Raw genomic sequence first — 23,380 nt, 5'->3', positions numbered from 1 at the left:
ATTTTTTTCCCCCCAGATCCTCTTAACATTGCTCTCATTTTCCAGTCTCAGGGTTCCTCTTACTTTCTACAATCCTCAGCCTATTGTCTTGGCAGTACCTCCTTCATTAAAGCAACAAACAGCCCACTGCAGCCTCTTGCTTCAATTCAGGGATCTGACGAGTACTGAATCCCATTGTATAGGTCACACCATAGTAGAAATCAGTCCACTATACTTAAGAGGGTAATGGTTGATGGGTGTTTTTGTGACTGGAAGGCTGTTTCCAGTGGGGTTCCGCAGGGCTCAGTACTAGGTCCCTTGCTTTTTAAGATCTAGACTTGAATACAGGGGGCAAGATTAAGAAGTTTGCAGATGATACTAAAATCGGCTGTGTGGTTGACACTGAAGAAAGAAGCTGTAGACTGCAGGAAGATATCAATAAATTGGTCAGATGGCAAATGGAATTCAATCTGGAGAAGTGTGAGGTAATGCATTTGGGGAGGGCTAACAAGGAAAGGGAATACACATTAAATGGTAGGACACTGAGTAGTGTAGAGGAACAAAGGGACCTTGGAGTGCATGTTCACAGATCCCTGAAGGTAGCAGGCCAGGTAGATAAGATGGTTAAGAAGGCATACGAATGCTTGCCTTTATTAGCCGTGGCATAGAATACGAGAGCAGGGGGGGGTTATGCTTCAACTGTATAAAACACTAGTTAGGCCTCCGCTAGAGTACTGCGTGCAGTTCTGGTCACCACATTACAGGAAAGATGTGATTGCACTAGAGAGGTACAGAGGAGATTTACAAGGATGTTGCCGGGAGTAGAGAATCTTAGCTATGAGGAAAGACTGGATAGACTGGGTCTGTTTTCCTTGGAACAGAGGAGGCTGAGGGGAGACCTTATTGAGGTGTATAAAATTATGAGGGGCATAGATAAAGTGGATAGAAAGGACCTATTTCCCTTAGCAGAGGGGTCAAAAACCAGGGGGCACAGATTTAAAGTAATTGGTGGAAGGTTTAGAGGGGATTTGAGGGGAAATTTCTTCACCCAGAGGGTTGTGGGCGTCTGGAGCTCACTGCCTGAAAGGGTGGTAGAGGCAGGAACCCTAACCACATTTAAAAAGTACTTGGATGAGCACTTGGTGTGATGAAATATTCCATTCACCACTGCCTGTGACTGAGATCGGTTTCAGTGTCATTTCCCTTCCCCCAGACCTCATTGTATTGTGTACTGGAATGTGCTGTATTGTATACTGGAATGTGCTGTGTGTAGGGCTCCGCCCATACCTGGCCCCGCTTGTAAGCTAGTTCAGTCTGGCCTCAGTCTCCAGAAGGAAGACATCTCTCTCTCTTACGTGTTACGTTCTAAGTTAATAAAAGCCTTGTTTTTGTTCTGCTAACTTCGAGTCTCAGAATTATTGAGGCACATCAATTTTATTAACTTATTTTTCAACACTATGGATCAACTCCTGAAACCCGAACGTTTGGATTTGGATCAACATGCTCCGGACGCATCAGCACGCTTCGGACACTGGTTTGAGTGTATGGAATTCTTCCTGGACAATTCCGCAGCCGTCAAAGACGCTACGGACGCTGCGAGGATGAGACTCGGAATTCTGCGGAATTGGGTAAGCCACCGGGTTTACCCCCTCATCCAAGACGCCGAGACGTACCTGGCCGCCTGCGACATCTTAAAGGCGCATTACCAGCAGCCTACAAATGAGGTGTATGCTAGGCACCTGCTCGCTACCCGCGCACAGCGACCTGGGGAATCGGTGGAGGAGTTCCTAAGCACCCTGAAAATGCTTGGCAAAGACTGCAAGTGCCGAGATGTAAAAGCCGCAGTGTACACTGACGAGCTTGTTCACGATGCCTTCATCACAGGCCTCAGCTCCACTTACATCCGGCAAAGACTGCTGGAAAAAACGGGGTTGGACCTGAAACAGGCTGCGGACACCGCGCGATCCCTGGATGTGGCCCAGAGAAACTCGGACGCCTACTCTTCAGCCCGCGCCGTCCACGCCGCCACGTGTGCACCGAGGGCGCCGCCATCTTGGAAGGCATCTTCCCCGCCCGACAGCCCGACACCGGCTGGGCCCCGCTCTCCCCCCAGAAGCCCTACGACAGCCGCGACGCGTCAGGGACCCAACTGCTACTTCTGCGGGCAGCCAAAGCACACCAGAAACCTGTGCCCGGCGAAAGGCACCACCTGCTTTAAGTGCGGTAAGAAGGGGCACTTCGGGAAGGTGTGCAGAGGGAACCCCGCCGGAAAACCAACCGCCGGAAAACCCGCCACCGCCGCGTGTGCACCGTGGGAGCGGCCATCTTGGACGCCATCTTGCCCGACCTCGTGGGGTCCGCCATCTTGTGAGCAGACAGCGTGGACGCCATCTTGTATCGATCAGGGCCCTACAGTGGCATCGGTCACAGTGGACCAGACCAGGCCGCACCCGCTATCCAGATCAATGGTGGACATCGAGGTAAACGGGTGCCGGGTTAAATGCTTAATTGACAGTGGAAGCACGGAGAGCTTTATCCACCCAGAACTGGCACAACAACTCTCCCTAAAGGTGGTCCCTACTCAGGGTACCATCTCTATGGCTGACAAAACCCAGACATCGACCATTCTGGGTTACTGCACGGTACAATTGTGCGTTAACGGAACTGTATATGATCATTTTAAAGTATTAATCATGAAGAACCTATGTGCGAGCGTGATCTTGGGCCTGGATTTCCAGTGCAACCACCAAAGCATCACGCTCAAGTACGGTGGGTCCCAGCCGCCCCTCACAGTGTGCGGTCTGGCTACCCTGAAGGTAAAGCCGCCTTCGCTATTCGCGAACCTTACCCCTAACTGCCGGCCAATAGCGACCAAAAGCAGGAGGTACAGCTGGGAGGACAGGCGGTTTATCGCGACCGAGGTAGACAGGCTCCTGAAAGAGCGCATTATTGAACGCAGCAACAGCCCGTGGCGCGCCCAAGTGGTAGTGGTAAGGGGTAGCGAGAAGAAACGGATGGTGATCGACTATAGTCAAACGATCAACAGGCACACCCTACTAGACACCTACGCGCTACCCCGCATATCAGAAATGGTGAACCAAATCGCCCAATACCGGGTGTTCTCCACCATCGACCTCAAGTCAGCGTACCACCAGCTCCCTATCAGACCAGAGGACCGCCCGTACACCGCCTTCGAGGCGAACGGACGCCTCTACCAATTCCTCAGAGTCCCCTTTGGGGTGACGAATGGGGTCTCGGTCTTCCAGAGGGAGATGGACCGCATGGTCGATGACCACCACTTGCAGGCAACCTTCCCCTACCTCGACAACGTCCCCATCTGCGGTCACAACCAGCAGGATCACGACTCGAACCTCGAGAGGTTCCTGGAAACCGCACAAAAACTCAACCTCACCTACAACGAGGACAAGTGCGTTTACAACACCACGCGCCTCTGCATACTAGGCAGCGTGGTGGAGAATGGGGAAATCGGACCAGACCCCGACCGATTGCACCCCCTACGGGAGCTGCCCCTGCCCAACACTCCCAAAGCCCTGAAAAGGTGCCTGGGGTTATTTTCTTATTATTCCCAATGGGTCCCCAACTACTCCGACAAAGCCCGCCCCCTCTTGAAAGCATCCTCTTTCCCGCTCTCTGCTGAGGCCCATGCCGCCTTCAAAAGCATTAATCAGGATATTGAGCGGGCCACGCTACAGGCAGTGGACGAGAACACTCCATTTCAAGTGGAAAGTGATGCGTCTGACTTCGCCTTGGCGGCCACCCTCAACCAGGCGGGGCGGCCCGTAGCTTTCTTCTCGAGGACCCTCCAAGGGCCCAAGATCAGACACTCCTCCGTGGAAAAGGAGGCCCAAGCCATCGTGGAGGCAGTGCGCCACTGGCGTCACTACCTAGCCGGCAAACGCTTCACCCTACTTACCGACCAGCGGTCGGTAGCGTTTATGTTCAATAATAAACAGAGGGGGAAGATTAAAAATGATAAGATTCTTAGGTGGCGGATCGAGCTCTCCACCTTCGAGTACGACATCATTTACCGGCCAGGGGCCCTTAACGAATCCCCTGACGCCCTCTCACGAGGGATGTGTGCCAGCGCCACCGGGGATCGGCTACAGACCCTCCACAACGACCTCTGCCACCCAGGGGTCACGCGGCTGTTCCACTTCATAAAGTCCCGTAACTTACCCTACTCGATTGAGGAAGTTCGGTCCCTGACCAGGAACTGCCGCACTTGCGCTGAGTGCAAGCCTCGGTTCTACCGCCCAGATAGAGCCCACTTAATCAAAGCTACACGGCCCTTTGAGCGGCTCAGCTTAGATTTCAAGGGCCACCTCCCGTCCGTCGACCGCAATGTTTACTTCCTGAACATTGTGGACGAATACTCCCGGTTCCCATTCGCCTTCCCCTGCCCAGACATGACCAGCGCCACGGTCATTAAATGCCTCAACAGCCTGTTCGGTATGCCGAGCTACATCCATACGGATAGGGGGGCGTCCTTCATGAGTGAAGAGCTACGCCAGTACATGCTGTCCAAGGGGATCGCCACGAGCCGTACCACCAGCTACAACCCCCGGGGTAACGGCCAAGTGGAGCGAGAGAACGGGACAGTATGGAAAGCAGTCACTCTAGCTCTAAGGACCAAGGGCCTCCCTATCTCCCGTTGGCAGGAAGTCCTCTCGGATGTGCTCCATTCGATACGGTCGCTATTGTGTACGGCCACTAATACCACGCCCCATGAACGAATGTTTGTCTTTCCCCGGAAATCCACCTCAGGCGTATCCATGCCGTCATGGCTCTCCACCCCAGGTCTGGTACTCGTGCGAAGGCATGTGAGGGGCCACAAGACGGACCCTCTCGTGGAGCCAGTACACCTACTCCACGCTAACCCCCAATACGCCTATGTCCGGCACGCCGACGGAAGGGAGGACACCGTGTCCATAAAAGACGTCGCCCCAGCCGGCATCGACAACAACCACGGCAATAGCGGCAACGACGATCACAGCAACTCTTACCCACCCACTACCCTTTCATCACCCCCGGAAGAACACCGACCAACGGCACCCCCACCAACTACCCCTTCAACAACCCTGGCGGCACCCCCGGCAGAGACCCAGGAGGCTACCGGGGACACCCAGCCGACACCCGTGGCACCGCAACAGCCACGTCGGTCGCAGAGGACTATCAAACCCCCGAACAGACTAAATCTATAGAAGGGGTGAATGTGATGAAATATTCCATTCACCACTGCCTGTGACTGAGATCGGTTTCAGTGTCATTTCCCTTCCCCCAGACCTCATTGTATTGTGTACTGGAATGTGCTGTATTGTATACTGGAATGTGCTGGAATGTGCTGTGTGTAGGGCTCCGCCCATACCTGGCCCCGCTTGTAAGCTAGTTCAGTCTGGCCTCAGTCTCCAGAAGGAAGACATCTCTCTCTCTTACGTGTTACGTTCTAAGTTAATAAAAGCCTTGTTTTTGTTCTGCTAACTTCGAGTCTCGGAATTATTGAGGCACATCACTTGGGATGCTTTAACCTGCAGGGCTACGGACCAAGAGCTGGGAAGTGGGATTAGGCTGGATAGCTCTTTGTTGGCCGGCGCGGACACGATGGGCCGAAATGGCCTCCTTCCGTGCTGTAACTTTCTATGATTCTATGAAGAGGATACAAAACATGGTATGAAGGTGGGACTCGTACACTGGAGCAGATTTTCACAGATTGGCACTTAAAGTAATACAATTCAAATAATGTAATTTAATATGTGAACTATGCATAATTCTGAGTTCATTCCATTTAAATTTCTGGAATGAAATGTTCATTAAATGCATATCATTGTTATACATTTGAGACAGATTACATTTGAAGCAGTTTTAATATCTGATGTAGAACACAGGAAAGCTCTGAAAAATGAACTTGGTTTTATTTTCTCAAATGAATTCTTAATGGAAATATTCACAGATTATAAACTTTTCATCTGAGTATTGAGTGTTTTTTATTTTTCTATCCTATGCTTTTTGTAAATATTTTAAGATGTTATTTCTATTGCTTATTCTAAAGTTAAGAAACAGTCCTTTTCCATTAGCTACTCATAACCTCAGAATAATATGTTTTCCAGAACACCAATGCTCTTGAAGTCCTCAAGGTTAGAATCATCGCTCATATATTGTGGGTACATCTTTTAATTAAGGAGTACAGGAAACTTTCGATTAACCGGCCACTAAATAACCGGAAACGTCGGTTAACCGGCAAAATTCAGGAGTCGGTTCAGATAACTTTTTTTACTTTTTTTTTACTCATTTCTGGCTGTGCAAGCGTCTAACTGAAGCTGTTGCTATGCTACAGAGACGCTTGCAAGCTGTGCTGATTGTTTTGAAGCTGTGGGTTTGTTGCTTTAGACAGAGCGCTGAGCTCCGTATCTTTTAACTATAGTGCTCGATTCTCCGGCATTGTTGATAGACCGGCACCAGCTCGGTCCCATCCGTGCCGGATACCAGAAAGTTTCCTGTATATGGCAACAGTCTAGGTTAAATACTTCAGTCATTTGGGAAAGCTCCCTTTCGTGTAACTTTGTGTTCTGCTATTCAGTAAGAATTGAAGAATTACATTTTTCTGCAGAAAACCCGTTGTTCAGAGTTGGACATTTTATATAATATAGAATGTAAAGAAAATATAAGGACATGGAATACCTATTTAGAATGTTTACACCATGTGAGGGGGAAAAGAATCTCTGCTGTTTTTGGACATGGTATGTAATGCTATTGCTTTCTTTATTTAATCAACATCACTGTTACTTTTCTGAATCCAGTTATTGCAAGATTACATTTTTCTTTTAGTAAATATATTCGGATTAAAAAATCACATTACAGTTCTGAAGGGGAAAAAAGTTTGACAAAGGATTAAGTTCTGTTGTATTCAGTGTTAGAAATGCATTTTCTTGTTTTTACTGCTACTTGATATAATATGTGTACTTCATAAATAATATTTTGTTCTCAATGAAACTGAAGGAGCAGTCGAAAGCCCAAACTAATACGTTTATACCAACTGGTTCTTTAAATACTTCAACACTGAGTCGATATATTGGATTGAGCCCCAATAAACTAATTTAGTTTTTGATATAGTGGCCTCTTCAATGTTATTAAACAGCATTTGCCTTGCTCATTATGGTGCGGATGAGATTTTTTTCTGCATTGCAATTTTAATATCAAAACCATGTTTTGGTTTTGACAATTTTACAGAATCAACACAATAAATAGATAAAGATGTCCTGAGTTTTTAAATACAAAGTGCTTCTGATGTATCGGAGTATGAATGTCACAGGATCAGGGAATGACTGGCTTAGCAAAGCGAAACTACATTTTTGGCTGAAAAGAAAATACTGTGCTCCCTCACGCAGTGTGGAGTGGAGAGTGTCTGACCCATTGATTATTCTGTTCTGCAGGGAAAGCAGATTGACATTCTATTCAGTTGGGATAATGCACGACTTGGCCTTTATGCTTTGTGAATTCAGCATGCACTCTGCAGATCATAAATCTGCCATTTCCAAGTATCTGCAAAAACAATGTGCTTTTTAAAAATTCATTCCTGGGATGTGTGTGTCGCTGGCAAGGCCAGCATTTATTGCCCATCCCTAATTGCCCTTGAGAAGGTGGTGGTGAGTCGCCGCCTTGAACCGCTGCAGTCCATGTGGTGAAGTGCTGTTAGGGAGGGAGTTCCAGGATTTTGACTCGGCGACGATGAAGGAATGGCGATATATTCAAGTCCAGATGGTGTGTAACTTGGAGGTGATTGAGTTCCCATGCACCTGCTGCCCTTGTCCTAGGTGGTAGAGGTTGCAGGTTTGGGAGGTGCTGTTCAAGAAAACTTGGAGGGTTGCTGCAGTGCATCTTGTAGATGGCACACACTGCAGCCACGGCACGCCGGTGGTGGAGTGAATGAATGTTTAAGGTAGTGAATTGGGTTCCAATCAAGAGGGCTACTTTGTCCTGGATGGTGTCGAGCTTCTTGAGTGTTGTTGGAGCTGCACTCATCCAGGCAAGTGGGGAGTATTCCATCACACTCCTTGCTTGTGCCTTGTAGATGGTGGAAAGGCTTTGGGGAGTCGGGAGATGAGACACTCTCCGCAGAATATCCAGCCTCTGACCTGCTCTTGTAGCCACAGTGTTTATGTAGCTGGTCCAGTTATGTTCTGGTCAATGGTGACCCCCCAGGATGTTGATGGTAATGCTGTTGAATGTCAAGGGGTGGTGGCTAGACTCTAGCTTGTTGGAGATAGTCATTGCCTGGCACTTGTGTGGCACGAATGTTACTTGTCATTTATCAGCCCAAGCCTGAATGCCGTCCAGGTCTTGCGGGCATGGACTGCTTCATTATCTGAGGATACTACATAACCATGATGACTCTTCCAGTAGTATTAAGGGGACAGGAATGCTGAGTGTATTGCAGGACTGAACTTGGCTCTCTCATCTCTGGGAAAGCATTCTTACATCTTCAGCTAAAGTTTCACTTGTATGATTAGCAGTTGGTTGTTCCATTAGTTTAACAGGAAAAAGACTAGGCTGCAGGTGTATTTATCCTTTTTTATTAATACTTGCAGATCTCTGTGGCATTATTCATTATATCAGAGGCTATAGGAGTATTTATACCATTCTGGGATACCTAAAGCCCACTGGATTATAATGAAAAATCAAATTCTATTAAGTGAAGGAATAATTTACACCATTTATGTATTTAATCTTTGTCTCTTACCAGTTTTAAAGCTGAATAAAAATAGCAAGATGGTATGCAAGATGTCCCAGATGGAGAGCTCTGGTCTTGGCTGAATATGATGGGGGGAGTCCTGGGCTTTGGCAGAAGTGGGGTGGGAGCCTGAAGTTTGGCACCTCTGTGGTGGGGCTGCTGAGGTTTGATCTAGCATCACTAGAGGGGAATACTGAGATTTGGCAAAAGGGGGAGACAGATGTGGAGTTTGGCTCATAGGTGGATTTGTGGAGTCAGTGAGAGGGTGGGGAAGGGCATGGACCTTAGCAGAGCTGGGTTGGGGCTGTCCAGTGTCTGGCAGCATGGATTCATAACTTGAGATTTTCTGCAAATGTTAACATTGGTGTTTTGTAATTGATTCATGTAAGTGTATCTCTCTGTCTGTGCCTCTCAATAATTAGTATTGGGATTCAGCTTTTTAATATAAATGAAATTAGAATGAAAAAGACATTGCATGAGTGTATCTCTCTGCTTAATATGCTTTCTGAAGTTTGAAGTATTTATAATTCACACTGCAACTAAAGCTACAACAGGTTTGTAATCAGTGTAGTCTCGCCCACACTCTCACATGCACACTCACTGTTTTCTAAAAAAAAGATATATTTTACCTGAAGGAAGTTTTTGAAATTTGACCTCTAACATTTCTTTAAATAATTTGAAAAACAACCTGTTAAACATTCAGGTATGTCATATATGTCTTATCTGGTTCAGTGGCATCAGTTGCTCTTGTAAATGGCCTAACCATCTTACTTTTATGGGAGTTAACTCACACTTACCTATATCTAATTGCATGATATCAGGATCTGGAGTTGTAACAGTAATACACCCTTGAGACCAGGACTGGATATTTATGTCCTTCACCTGTACTTCAATCTTTCTCAAGGCAGACTGAGAAAATGCTTGGTGAAGCGAAGCTTGATATGAATTGTTACGCTGCTTTACTTCAAAACCAGTGAACATACAGAGCAACAGTTAAGATCAGATTCACTTAATGAAGTCAGTATAACTTAGCTTTGAGTAATGATATAAAATAAAGAATACTCCACCCTTCCCCACATCAGTGTGTCATCTTACTTGACTGAAGCAAGATCTCTTCTAATTGTTGCTCCAATAAAACTTTTCTTGGCTCTCGGTTTTAACAATCTGATTCCTCACCTGTGGGTCTTTGTTCACCCCATTACACTTCTGTAGTTGGAATTTGGTTCCTGACCCCCTCCCCTGTAAGGGCATTGGCCGGAAGAACTGCTAATCAAATCTGCTACCATGCCCAACCCTTTGAAACTTGCTTCATGCAAAGCTAAACAGAACAGGACATTTCATCTTCCTACTGTGTAAATCTTTGTTGGGAGCCCCTAAGTTGAGAAAGGAATTTCCCTATTGTTCCTGATTGCCTTGGGTAATAGTATCAGTGCCAGGCTTTTAATATGCAATCGGCAAATGCCTGCAGCATGTGGTCCTGCTTTTTAAACCCATGAATATCCACTTTGTATTAAAACCTAAAACTGGAAAGTAACTATTTTCAAATCCTTTCTGTGGGGAAAATGGTCACAAAATCGTGAAACGTGGTAATCAAATAGTTTTGTTTTTAAGAAACCAAGGGAGAAGCATTGCATAATTTGGCTAACTTAAATGCTACTGACGTATCTTTGGAAATTGTACACACTGCACATGCTCAGACCAGATTTGCCTTTAGCTTAAGAGTCACTGTTCTGGGTAAAAAATATCAAGTTCCAAGTCCAGGCTTTTTGGAGAAGTAAAAACACTTCAATAAAGATATTAAAGACACAAAACAATTCAGTGCATAAATTTAATTGTTATTGTGAAATGTGTACTTTGTTGATTTTTAAAAACAAAAATTGTTTTAAACCTTACTTTGGACATTAGAAATTTCAGTTACGGGGGGACGTGGCAGACAATTATTTTTCAAAAAGCATTTTTAGCATCTTTTGTTCATTAAACTGTAACAGTAAAATGTTTATATACAGTTTTCCCATAATACAATTTTTTCATAAATCTTTACATACAGAATCCCATTATAAATGTTTATGTTGTAATAATGACACACAGGTTACAAAAAGTAACATTTGTGGATGGGAAATGCTTGCAATTTACAAGATTTTTAACATACTAGTTGACCTGCCATGTTGCACACACAAGTCAACATCAAATGTAGACTTCAGGTGAAACAGGTTTAGAGGGTGGGGGGACATTTGGGCCAGGGCACGCAGATCTAATTCAGTCCACATTTTAAAGTTCTATATTATTCATCGTTAAATAGCAAAACAGAAGTAGAATTGATTGTAACTTCGGGGTTTATCTGTAGTACAGGCTAAGGAGCTGGGAAGTGCAAGGCTGAGGCTCTACGGTGACACTACATAGAAGTTACAACATGGAAACAGGCCAGTCAGCTTAAATGTGTCCGCATTTACCCTCCATGTAAGCAAATAGTCCCAATCACATTTACCCACCCTGTTCCCATTTCCCACTTTCCTTTCATCGACCTATCCAACCTAATCTTAAATGTTGTCATATTTTCTGCCTCGACCACTAACCCTGGAAGTGAATTCCACAGCCTCAGAGTTGTAATTACAGTATAACAAGTTTACTTGGGCCTTTTCTATTATAACTGTGCACATAGAAAGTTATAGTGGGAAAGAATTGATGTAAAAATGTGACAACAGGAAGTGGGCACAGACGCAAGATTTTTAATATATTCTAGAAAGATTATAGATAGAGCGAGAGATAACAAACAACCTTGCATTGTCTCTAGGGAAGAAACTAACTGCCATTTTATTTTACTTATTTCAGAAATTGCCAACAGATGAATGTTTCTTCCATGAAAGGTTGGAGCCGAATAACTACAATACATATCGTTCAAAGAAAAATGAAAGTTGGTATGTTGCTCTCAAAAGAACTGGACAGTACAAACCCGGACCAAAAACTGGACCAGGGCAGAAAGCAATTCTGTTTCTGCCGATGTCTGCAAAGTGCTCGTAGTCATCTGCTTCCAGCCTTTTCCTTTTTATTTAAAAAAAAATGTGACTATTTCATAAACACAAAATTGACATGCCTGTTTTGTTGCTGTGAAAGGCACCAGTGTACACAGTATCTTGTTGCCAGGCTCTCGAGTTGTTTTGGTAGTTTTACAAACTGCAGTAAATCAGCTGTGCAATATCACGCTATACAAAATGTGATTTTAGTAAAATGTTATCACATCTTTGTTTCTTCAAATCACACACAGTCAGAATTAAACACCAATTTAAAAGTGTACTTTATATAACCCAATATATTGGTTTATGTGGTAAATCATTAAAAGTTAATTTTATCTAACAAATGTATAATACAATTATTTTGATTTAGTGATACAGTTGATGCTGTGATACAGTATTTACTTATCAAATGAGGCAAAGGGTTACATACACTAAAGCATGAGCCCCTGTCAAATGTTATGTTTGATTCCCTGAAACTCTTTCATCTGGCAGTAGGTGCATGAATAGAATCAAAAATGTAGCTGTTTAAAGTGCAGACTGCTCACTATTGCCAGATTAAAACATTTCCAGTTTTTATATAAACTTCAATAATTCATTGGTTCTTTGTTTCATGTGGTATGTGCAGAGTTCTAAATATTTAACCTGCAGGATGTATCAACAAGTATCTATAGGTGTGGGGGAAATGTGTTATGTTCAGTTTAGGGATGCTGTTTTGCTTTTCTTTTGAGTTACTAACATTTTTCATTTGTGTTTAACTTTGAGGACTGCAAAATATTCTGTGGCGTCTCTGAATTGTAGGTTGGAATAAAAGGGAGACACTAAACAAAAGTAACAATCGGTATGTAAATTAGGTTGGGCCTTTAGTCCTTCATGGCTAAAGCTTTGACCAACAAGAATAGCCGTAACCATAGATATTAGCTAAAAGTAGCCTAGATTAATGTGTGTGTTGAGTAAAACTAATGAAGCCTACAGGATTATGTGCTTCTGTTACAGAAATTGAACATACAACACTGTAACTTTGCTTTAATAAACATTGTTACAGTGAAGGGACCATTAGATAACTAACAAGTGTTCTGGACTGTATTGGTGATGCTGTGACGAGTACAAAACTCAACCATCACCCAAAATGCAGTACTGATTGGAAACCAAACACAGTTGCACCATCACAAGTACAGTCTCTGATGAACACCTCTCTTTCACAAACACATTTGAAGTCCATCTCTACCTTCTGTCCAACCAACTCCCCCCAACCCCCTCACCTTTTCCAACCCATTCATTATAGTGAGACTCCAGTGAACACTCATGAATCTGCTGAGATGGGTACTTTTGTCTCTTCTCCCTATCTCTCTTGTGTAGTCACTAATCAGACATTCTACATAATTGTCCCCAAAATGAATTTCATATGGAAAACATTATAGTTTGAAGATCATTATTCAAGGTGGTATAAATTGAATTGATACAGTTTGTCATAACTTGGTTTCCATTAGCCAATAGCACTATTTTCAAAGCAGTAAAGGTCCAAGTTAGGCCTGATGTGTGTGAAGCCATTGTCTTCGGCCCCTGCAACAAACTCCATTCCCTAGCCACCGACTCCACCCCCCTCACTGGCCACTATCTGAGGTTGAACCAGACTGTTTGCAACCTTTGCATCCTATTTGACCTTGAGCTGAGCTTCCGACCACATATCCTCTCCGTCACCAAGATTGCCTACTTCCACCTCCACAATATTACCCTTTGCCTCCCCTGTCTCTGCTCATCTGCTGCTAAAAACCTCATCCATGCTTTTGTTACCAAATTCGATTATTCCAATGCTCTTCTGGCCAGCCTCCCATCTACCATCCTTTTAAACCTGAGCTAATCCAAAACTCTACTGCCTGCACCCTAACTTGCACCAAGTCCCGTTCACCCATCACCCCTGTGCTCGCTGAGCTACATTGGCTCCCAGTCCAGCAACGCCTAAAATTTGAAATTCCTCCATGGCCTCACCCCCCTCCTCATCTCTGTAACCTCCTCCAGCCCTACAACCCTCTGAGATCTCTGCTCTCCTTACAATTTGGCCTCTTGTGCCACACCTTAGCTTCCTTTGTCCCACACCCTCAGCTGCCTAGACTCTAAGCTGTCGAATTCCTTCCCCAAACCTCTCCCCCTCTCTACCTATCTCTTCTCCTTAAAACCTACCTCTCCTTCTGTGGCTTGGTGTCAAATTTTGTTTGAAGCGCCTTGGGATGTTTTACTATGTTAAAAATGTTATATAAATGCAATTTATATGTTGCTGATATGGCGAAACATATTCTGCAAAAGACACCCATACTTGTTAAGTAATTTTTCCCTGCTGTTTTGTCAATTTGCGAACTGGGAAGAGGGTGAAAATATGCTTCGAGTTCATCTGTAGACACATAATTTGAAGAAAGGTGGGGGGGAGGGGAAATAAACCAATTATATCAATAATGTTATGCCCAGTTATGAGCCATTTTTGTATGTATCTTTGTAATTCAAGGTTAAAGCTTTTGGACTATAAATCTGGGGGAATCTATTGTCATTTTTGGAATTGAAGTGATGTATTGAGAACCCTGGCCTTTATACATTTGAATAAAACTGTTGCAAAAACCTGCTTCTTAACACTGGACAAAATAGCATTTTACCCATTGTACATCTCACCAATGATGTAATCTGTTAATATTTGATTGGACAGACTAAAATTAATTGAATTTCTGATCTTTAGAGCAGCTATTTATTTGATTCCATTCAGTTTCAGGTTCTCCTACTTCTCTGGTAATTCTTTGTGATAGAGTTTGTAGAGAAGACCTGTATAAACTGCTGGAAACTCTCTCATATTTAAATCAATCTTGTCAAAGCCTTCCCTGTATCCATAGAACAACAGCTTGGCTATCCTGTTGGTTATAAGTGTTGTGTGTTCAGTCCTGGCCAGCTCCTCAAGGTCCATCCACTCACACCGCAGGCATTCTTCTTGGCAAAAATTGATGTCAAACGAGACAGCTTTCAGACGACAAACAATGTACATGTCTGACCTCCCAAAGGCTCCTGGGTGGTTATGCTGTTGCCTGATGCTCAGAAGTGATTTAAATTTGGACCTGATTCCAGTCTCTTCAAAGACTTCTCGCACAGCTGTATCTCCTAGAATCAACATCCAGATTTAATTTTAAACATTTTTGGAAACATAGAAACATAGAAGATAGGAGCAGGAGTAGGCCATTCGGCCCCTCGAGCCTGCTCCGCCATTCAATACGATCATGGCTGATCATCCAAATTCAGTACCCTGTCCCTGCTTTCTCCCCATATCCCTTGATCCCTTTAGCCTTAAGAAATATATCCAACTCCTTCTTGAATATATTTAATGAATTGGCCTCTACTGCCTTCTGTGGTAGAGAATTCCATAGGTTCACCACTCTCTGGGTGAAGAAATTCCTCCTCTCTGTCCTTACCCCTTATCCTTAGACTGTGACCCCTGGTTCTGGACTCCCCGCCATTGGGAACAGCCTTCCTGCATCTAGTCTGTCTGTCTAGTCCTGTTAGCATTTTATAAGTTTCAATGAAAAGGTCTTTGAAAAGGTCTGAAGTGAGAAAATGCAAATGCCTACTTTTTCATATTTTATGCATTAATTACAGAATTACAGCATTTTGGCACCTACAGATTCAGTGTGAATAGGGTGCAAGCTACTTCATGTGTGCACTTTTCAATACTGATTTTGTTGGTCTAAAATCTAGAGACCCACTTCAATTTCATTGAATTCCTGTCAAAAGTCCAACAAAGTGCACGTAGCTGCCTTTCCAGGATACGTGATCTCATTTAAAGCTACAGCTTTGAGGCATGTGTGGACTTCCTGCAGTGGTGCATGGTTGTGTTTTTTTCCCTTGAGAAACTACATTAGTTCGGTTTTAGTCATTAATCATAGCCATCACTGGACATCTTTGAAAATAATGTATCCCAGTCCAGCTATCATGGTACTGTAAAATATTACAATATCTGAACTTCATAAAGCTGTACAAACAATCCCTTGTGCAATGTTGAGTATTGCAAACAAATAATTTGCATATCCCATGTCTTAAATGGATGATGTTTTGGTCTAAAGAAACAGTATTCTGAAATTAGTGTTTTTGAAATACCTTGGTGGTTAATGTCTTCATTAACCCACTGCTTGATGCTTTTTCCTTTCAAATATTTTGATAGGCTTGGTTTAACATTTGTGTAAATCACTCATTGTTTATTTTAATATACAGTATTTAGATATTTTAACATAATTATTTTTTAATTGTTTGCCTATGTGGGCATTACCCACGAAGTTGTCTATAGCTGCTTGCTAAATCGTACTGTTGCATCTGCCCAAAATAGGAAACCAAGTTTATCTGTTTTTAAATTAAATTAGTATAGCAAATGCATATTGCGAGGTGGCAGATTACACAAAGTAAAGCATTTGTCAAAGTCAGTGATACATGAGATATGTGGCCGGTGTCGCTTATTCGGTATAAAGTGCCACTCCCTGACACACTGTATGCCATATTAACATTTTAATAAGACAATGCTGTAATTGTGTTTTATACAAAAAGGAAGACTAACTTTGTCTAAATGCATGATTTGGGAAATTGACGATTACTTTAAAGTGAGCAGAAAAGGTTAAGTAGCCATTTAACCTGAGTTACTGGCAATAAAGGGGAGGGCAAGATTTATTTTGGAATGTGCTTTTCCACATAATTAATACATCAAAAAAATTGATTTAACTTATAAGATTGTCATTCAAAACCAGTTGCTGTGAAGACATACAAATGCAAATAAAACAAGTAAATATTATCCCAACAGTAGAGATACATATTTTGTCAGTTACATTTTATTCTGTTTGACCATCCCATCATTCTTTTAAAAAGAACATTGATTTTTCATGTTCAACAGATCAGCAATAAGCTCTCTGCTGTTCTGTTTAATTTTTATAGTATATTTGAAGTGTACTGCACGTATGTTTACTGCCCCCTCAATAGTTACTTCACAGGAGACAGCTTTGGTTAAGCTAACGCTTTAAAAAACAAAACCCTTTTTGCAAAGAATTTCATACACGTCCTGAACTTTACTGTCTCGGTACAATTAAGTCCCAGAAAAAAACTTAGTGGATCCCCACTCGGAGCAGTATACTGGCCTCTGCTGAACAGTACCATTTGTAAATCCCTTGCCAATGTGAATATTTATTTTAACATACAGACGTAAATCTGTAAAACAGGTCTAGCTTGATGATATAGCACACACACTGAGCTTTTACGCCCAAATTGTTTAATAGCATTTTCAGGCACAAAAGAAACCGAACCGTTGGAATAATTAGGCTGTACGTGAACAAAGTTCCGAATTACCCAGTGCATTCTTCATGCAGCAATACACTGGTGAGAGGACTCCACCATACGTTTCAGTAAGAATTGAGAACAATGATTATATTTTGTGCAATTTTTAGGCCTGAAATTTCTGACCAGCTTTAATATCAATTAGGATTAATGTAACATTTCAAATTTATGATCTGCTCAAAATGTAAGTATTTTCAAACTGACAGTAGTTTGGTGCAAAGGGAAAAATGCTACATAAAATTCATTATGGCCAAGAGCAATACAGACAGCAATACAAAGATAAGCAAATGTAAATGCATTTTATTGTTTAAATCATCCTAAAATACAAAGGCCAATTTTTATTTCAAATATATGTATGTGTGGACATCCGCTAGCAATTTATTTTTGTAAATGCAAATTATTAACCGCCTTATCAAAACTATTAAATTGTTTTTAAATTGGCACATTTAAATTAGTGATGAACCTTTTCACTGGAATAGTTCACCAACAATGAGACTTGGACTCGTACCCTTTGAGTGCCTCCAAGCATCGATTGATTTGTTTTGGTAAAATGTGTTCATCCTCCAATATATAGCACTCAACTAATCCAGGTTTATGAGCTACAGGAAGTTTTAGTCTGATACTTTCTTTAGCAACATCCTAATTCTCTCTTCCTTTTCATTTAAATAATTTAGTTTTAGTAAATTAAGAATCAAATGTTTTTTTTTAAATTAATACAATTTCAAAATGTAAAACAGCATCTGCATTTTTATTTCACTGTGGAAATGGTAAATGTGCGACCAAAGTTCGAGTGCCAAAGTCAAAGTAATTCCCAAAGGAGAACACAATCATTCAGAATGGAAAAAAAAGTATATTTGAGAATATTTGTAGTCCTCGTTATATATTTAAAGTACAGGAGGAGAATGGGATGGTATTATTACAGTTGTTAGCTAAACACATGTTTCAAAGCTGCTTTATTTCAGTGTACTTACCAATATCTTCACCTAGATCAGCAAGTCCTCCTGGAAACTTCCAAGCATTTTTTGTCTTTAAAAGAAATAAAAGTGCAAGTCGCTAAAGTAAACTGTTATAAATGTGATACAATATTACTCACTGCATTTTAAAATAAGTTTTAAAAACAGAAGTAAAGCTTTTATATAATGCTTTCTATTGATTTTAAATTAAGCAGCTGCAATTGGGCCTTTGTGGCATCCATGTTTTAAAGTATGTGAAATGATGAAACTGTTTCATTCTACTGAAGCTCTAGGAACAAATGGAATAGATGTGTTGAGATAAAAAGGAAGCTTGTTTCCTTTTTAAAAAAAAATTGACAATGCTGCTAGTTCTTAAATGAGATTAGGAAGAATAGAGAAGTTGATTTAAAAAAAATCAAGCTGCTATGTTTAGAAAACTTTTACAGGCTGCAGCAAGGTTGTATTCATACTGATGCATTATTATATTACTTATAACTTTCAATAGTGGCCTTTTTGAAGTGCGTTGATGTATTTGAATCCTATTTAATGTACTCAAGAAATGGAAGTTTGTATTTGTAGTACTGTACTGTACTGCACTGGTTTAAAGTTTGTCCTGTATTATCTGGCCTGTTCAAATAGATTAAAATATTTTGTATTTCAATGTCTGTATCAAACGAAACCATTAAAATAACTGTTTAAGATAACTCTGGATTGTAAACATTTGTATAAAGTCTGCACTACACAAACATTAAAATAATTAAATGGTTGCACAGTTGACGTCAATCCAATCTTATAATGACCATCAGTTTGAAATATGGAAATAATGCAATGCGGTCCTAAATAATGTTCAGTGGTGAATATGAAGAGGAAGGAAAGTTAATTGGAATACTTTCTGTTCAAGGTACCCTCCAATGGTGGTCTGCAAAACTCGTGCATTTTACCTTTATCAAAATATTTTTCTTGCTTCGGAGCCATTCTGGGGAGGAAGTGCCTGTATCAAGAAGTGCCCCATTCTTTGTTATGGGGGTCTTAATGTTTTTGGATGTTTGTATTCTCCTTGGACTCACTCCTGCAAGCAGACCTCGCATCCTCTACTAACCAGACTATGCCTTAGCCTGTGCAATAGATGGACAAATGTAGTCAAGGTAAAAACCCTCATCACTGAACTCAGGCTTGTATTGCCTTGAGTACATCACCTACTGCAATATGATCTCCTAGATTTTGACACCTGGAAAAATAAAGACTACTAGATGGGTTTATTAAACTGGTAAATGAACAGAAATAAATACAAACAAATTTACAGTAAACCGATACATCACTATTCTTCTCACAATCAAAAACAACAAACTCTTTGCTCTCCTATTTCTCATCTACATGCTGCCCCTCGGTGACATCATCTGAAAACACTGGGCTGGATTTTGTCGTTGGGGGCGGGACTGCTGGTTTTTGGGTTTTAGTCCCGCCCCCAACGATGTCCGGCCAACCCATGCTATTTTACCTTGATTGACCTTGTTAAGCCCGCCTTGCGGGCTTAGCCGGCCAATTAAGGGAAAGCCGGTGACGGAGGATGTCAGCGTATGACGTTTCAAGATGAACTGTCAGCGTTTGACAGCTTTGAGATGCTGTCAAACACTGACAATCTCTGTTCTAAGGTGAGCCCTTGCACAAAGACTTACCAAACCTCTTTCCTCAGCAGAAATCAGATGGTTGCTGCATCTGAGAATGCAGCAGCCATTCTGTCATCTCTGCCGTTGAGATGAGGCACCTCCAGATCCCAAAGGGTTGAAGCCTGCAGGAAAAAACAAAGGTAAGTAAACTTTTTCTAACACTTTACACTCGCCTCTCATACTTGCCTCTCCACACTTGCACCTATCACTCATCTCCACAGCGCACTTTGATCCCTCTCACCCCCGCAGACTCACTGCTCGCCTCGCTGACCCTGGCGAGGTTCGCAGCCATCAGGAAGCCCGCACTTGCAGGGGTAAAATGGGGATAAGCCTCTGTTAACAGGCAGTTAAATGGCTGTAATTCCCTTCCCACCTCGGAGACCCGCCTCCCGGGAAGATGGCATGGAGGCGGGTTGGGAGTGAGTTTGATACCCGCTCCCAGTTTCCCAGCAGTCCCGCCTCCATACCCAGGGCTGGCAAAACTCCCCCCACTGTGTCAGTTTCCACATGTACGCTGACGACATCCAGCTCTACCTCACCACCGCCTCTCTCGACCCCTCCACTGTCTCTGTCACACTGCTTGTCTGACATCCAGTACTGGATGAGCAGAAATTTCCTCCAACTAAATATTGGAAAGACTGAACCCATTGTCTTCGGTTCCCGCCACAAACTCCATCCATCTCCCTGGCAACCGTCTGAGGCTGAACCAGACTTTTCGTAACTTTGGTGTTTTATTTGACCCCGAATTGAGCTTCCGACCACATCCGAACCATCAGGCAGACGCCTATTTCCACCTCCGTAACATTGCCCGACTCCACCCCTGCCTCAGCTCATCTGCTGCTGAAACCCTCGTCATGCCTTTGTTACCTCTAGACTTGACTATTCCAACGCACTGCTGCCCGGCCTCCCATTTTATACCCTCCATAAATTTGAGCTCATCCAAAACTCTGTTGCCCCGTGTCCTAACTCGCACCAAGTCCCATTCACCCATCACCCCTGTGCTCGCTGACCGACCATTGGCTCCCGGTTCAGCAACACATCAATTTTAAAATACTCATCCTGGTTTTCAGATCCCTCCATGGCCTCGCCCCTCCCCATCTCTGTAATCTCCCCTAGCCCTGTAACTCCGAGATAGTTACCCTCTTCCAATTCTGGCCTCTTGAGCATCCCCGATTTTAATTTCTCTACCATTGGCAGCCGTGCCTTCAGCTGCCAAGGCCCTAAGCTCTGCAATTCCTTCCCTAAACCTCTCTGCCTCTCTTTCCACCTTTAAGACGCTCCTTGAAACCTACCCTTTAACCCAAGGGGGTTGAGGCCAATTCTAGAAACCTAAAACTCAGCACAGATTGTGAATCAAACAAACCAGGGACTTTTATGATCTGTAACTACAAAAGCTTCCCCACATGGTTCAGCTAGTCACTGAATAAACATTTGAGTCTTCTCTCTATCCCTACCATTTCATTGCTAACTGATCCGACTATAGCAGCATTGCAAGTGAAGTAATGGGTGGGTGTCTTGTGCAGCTCCATCCTTGTACACTATTGGCCCAAACTTTGCTGTCAAAATAACAGCGCGGCTAATAGCACTCCACGTTATTTAAGTGCAAATGCCACAGCACTGGCAGGCTAGGCCAGATGTGCGATTAAACATGGAAATCAAAACATTTCTGTTAGATGCGCTGCGCCAGCATTAGCTTCACCAAAATGGCATCTCTCTGACTGGCTCACCATTCAAATCCATTGAACGCTGTGAAGTTGCTGTATTTGCACAGTAGATACGAAGTAAACTCACCACAGAACTTCGTCAATGAACATAAATAAGAGCAGGAGTAGGCCATTCAGCCCTTCGAACCTGCTCCACCATTCATAAGATCATGGCTGATCTTCTACCTCATCTCCACCTTCCTGCAGTATCCCCATATCCCTCAAGGCCCTTGGTATCCAAAAATCTATTGATTTCTGTCTTGAATATACTCGACAACTGAGCATCCACAGCTCTCTGGGGTAGAGAATTCCAAAGATTCACAATTCTTTGAGTGAAGAATTTTCTCCTCATCTCAGTCCTAAATGGCCAACCCCTTATTCTGAGACGAACTACCTTTCTAACGATATAAGTGTTTACTGCCAGTCAACCCCTCTGGCACTGAAAATTAACTATTACAAGTATGGAGTCTCATGCCTTTGGATTTTAATTGTTGGAGATTTTAAAAAAATGTAAAACTTTTTTTCACTTTTTTTCACTTTTTTCCTCATTCCAATCTTTCTTTCCCTTTATTTCTCTTTCTCTACCTGATTTGACATTGAATTCACCATTTCTAACTTGCACTTCCTTCTCAGTCCTTGCACTATTAATTTCACAATCTTTCAATCTGATTGGCTAAGGAGATACACAGTTGCTGGCCCTGTTCACTCAGGTCCCAGATGACCTGTAGAAGGCGCTGCACCATTTCCATCTCCCACTTCCAGCAACTTGCAGCGCAAAATATCATCGACATTAAACAGGCAAGGGCAAGTCTAACTAACCGGGTGCCATTTGTTGCCCTGCCACAACAAATTTTGGCCATTATGTGTAACTTCAGTCCCATCTCTTTACCACTTAGTGTCAAAAACTATCTTATTGTAATATCAGTATTGCCACCTATTGCACAAAAAATTTGATCCCTGTCACTGGTTTGCAACAAGTGCAGCCACTTCCATCCCTAAAGTACTATTTCTAACATTGAAATGAAACTTGCTTTATTTAAACCTAATTTAAAACAGAAAATTATTGACAGAGCTACCAGGATGAATATTTTTCCTTACCTACAAAAAGTAGTTTTTTTCCCCCCTCTGCCTCCTCCCTCCCCTTCTGAATATACTGACTTAATCGGGGTATAGTTCCAGAGACATTAATAACCCTTTGGTATTTTGCTGAAGTATCTATTCTTGGTGTAAGTTTAAGCAGACTAATGGACCAGAAATTCGGGTCGGAGGCTTCCCGCGGGTGCAAGCCCCCGACCTGCACTTACCTAGCGTGCCGGCCATTGAGCTGTGGGCCCGCATGGGATTCCGATCCTGGGCCGCCTCCAACTGCTGGCGCGCAGTGCTCGCGTATCCCAGGGGCGCAGTTAGTTCGATGCGTCCCCTGGGATCACGTGGGCCATGGAGAGCCAATGGTAGTAGGGAAATGCCATTCATAAAATTGACAGGAAGAGCTGTCAAAACTATAAATACTATAAGCCCCAAAACATCACAAACTTCAAATAAAAAAATTTTTAAATCACATTTTTAAAATAACGAAATTACATAAAATAACTATTTTAAACAATTTAAATTTTTGAAAAAATTAATTACATTTTCTAACGGGGCTAAAAATAAACTTACCTTTCACAGAATCACACAGAATCACAGAAACCCCACAGTGCAGATAGAGGCCATTTCAGCCCATCAAGCCTGCACCGACACATATCCCACCCGATCCCCGTAACCCCTTCACCAACACATATCCCACCCTATCTCCGTAACCCCACACATTTTAATCCCCCTAACACTAAGGGTCAATTTATCATAGCCAATCAACCTAACCCGCACATCTTTGGACTGTGGGAGGAAACCTAATTCACCACTTACCTTGTTAAAAGCAGGCCTTATGCCTGCTTTTTACATGTGTAACTCCTGCAGACTTACCCTCCCGGAGAAAGCT

General features: G+C 42.8%; 2 protein-coding genes across 2 annotated transcripts in view; one reads left to right on the top strand and one right to left on the bottom strand.

Annotated features, from left to right (window-relative positions):
* Nucleotides 1–18,736, top strand: part of fgf2 (fibroblast growth factor 2) — a 209,225-nt gene extending 190,489 nt beyond the window's left edge. The window contains exon 3 of the mRNA XM_086009628.1: nucleotides 11,555–18,736. Coding sequence (XP_085865754.1) covers nucleotides 11,555–11,743 — 189 coding nt within the window. The 3' untranslated portion in view covers nucleotides 11,744–18,736. The remainder of the gene's footprint in view (nucleotides 1–11,554) is intronic.
* nudt6 (nudix (nucleoside diphosphate linked moiety X)-type motif 6) overlaps nucleotides 10,540–23,380 on the bottom strand; it is a 176,484-nt gene continuing 163,643 nt past the window's right edge. Inside the window, 2 exon segments of the mRNA XM_086009642.1 lie at nucleotides 10,540–14,871; nucleotides 18,051–18,105. Coding sequence (XP_085865768.1) covers nucleotides 14,468–14,871; nucleotides 18,051–18,105 — 459 coding nt within the window. The 3' untranslated portion in view covers nucleotides 10,540–14,467.

This window comes from Somniosus microcephalus, chromosome 2 (assembly GCF_052327205.1).
Source record: "Somniosus microcephalus isolate GS21.2 chromosome 2, FLI_Smic_1.0, whole genome shotgun sequence".
In the NCBI taxonomy this organism is placed as follows: Eukaryota; Metazoa; Chordata; class Chondrichthyes; order Squaliformes; family Somniosidae; genus Somniosus; species Somniosus microcephalus.
This window is presented reverse-complemented; position numbering and strand designations above follow the sequence as displayed.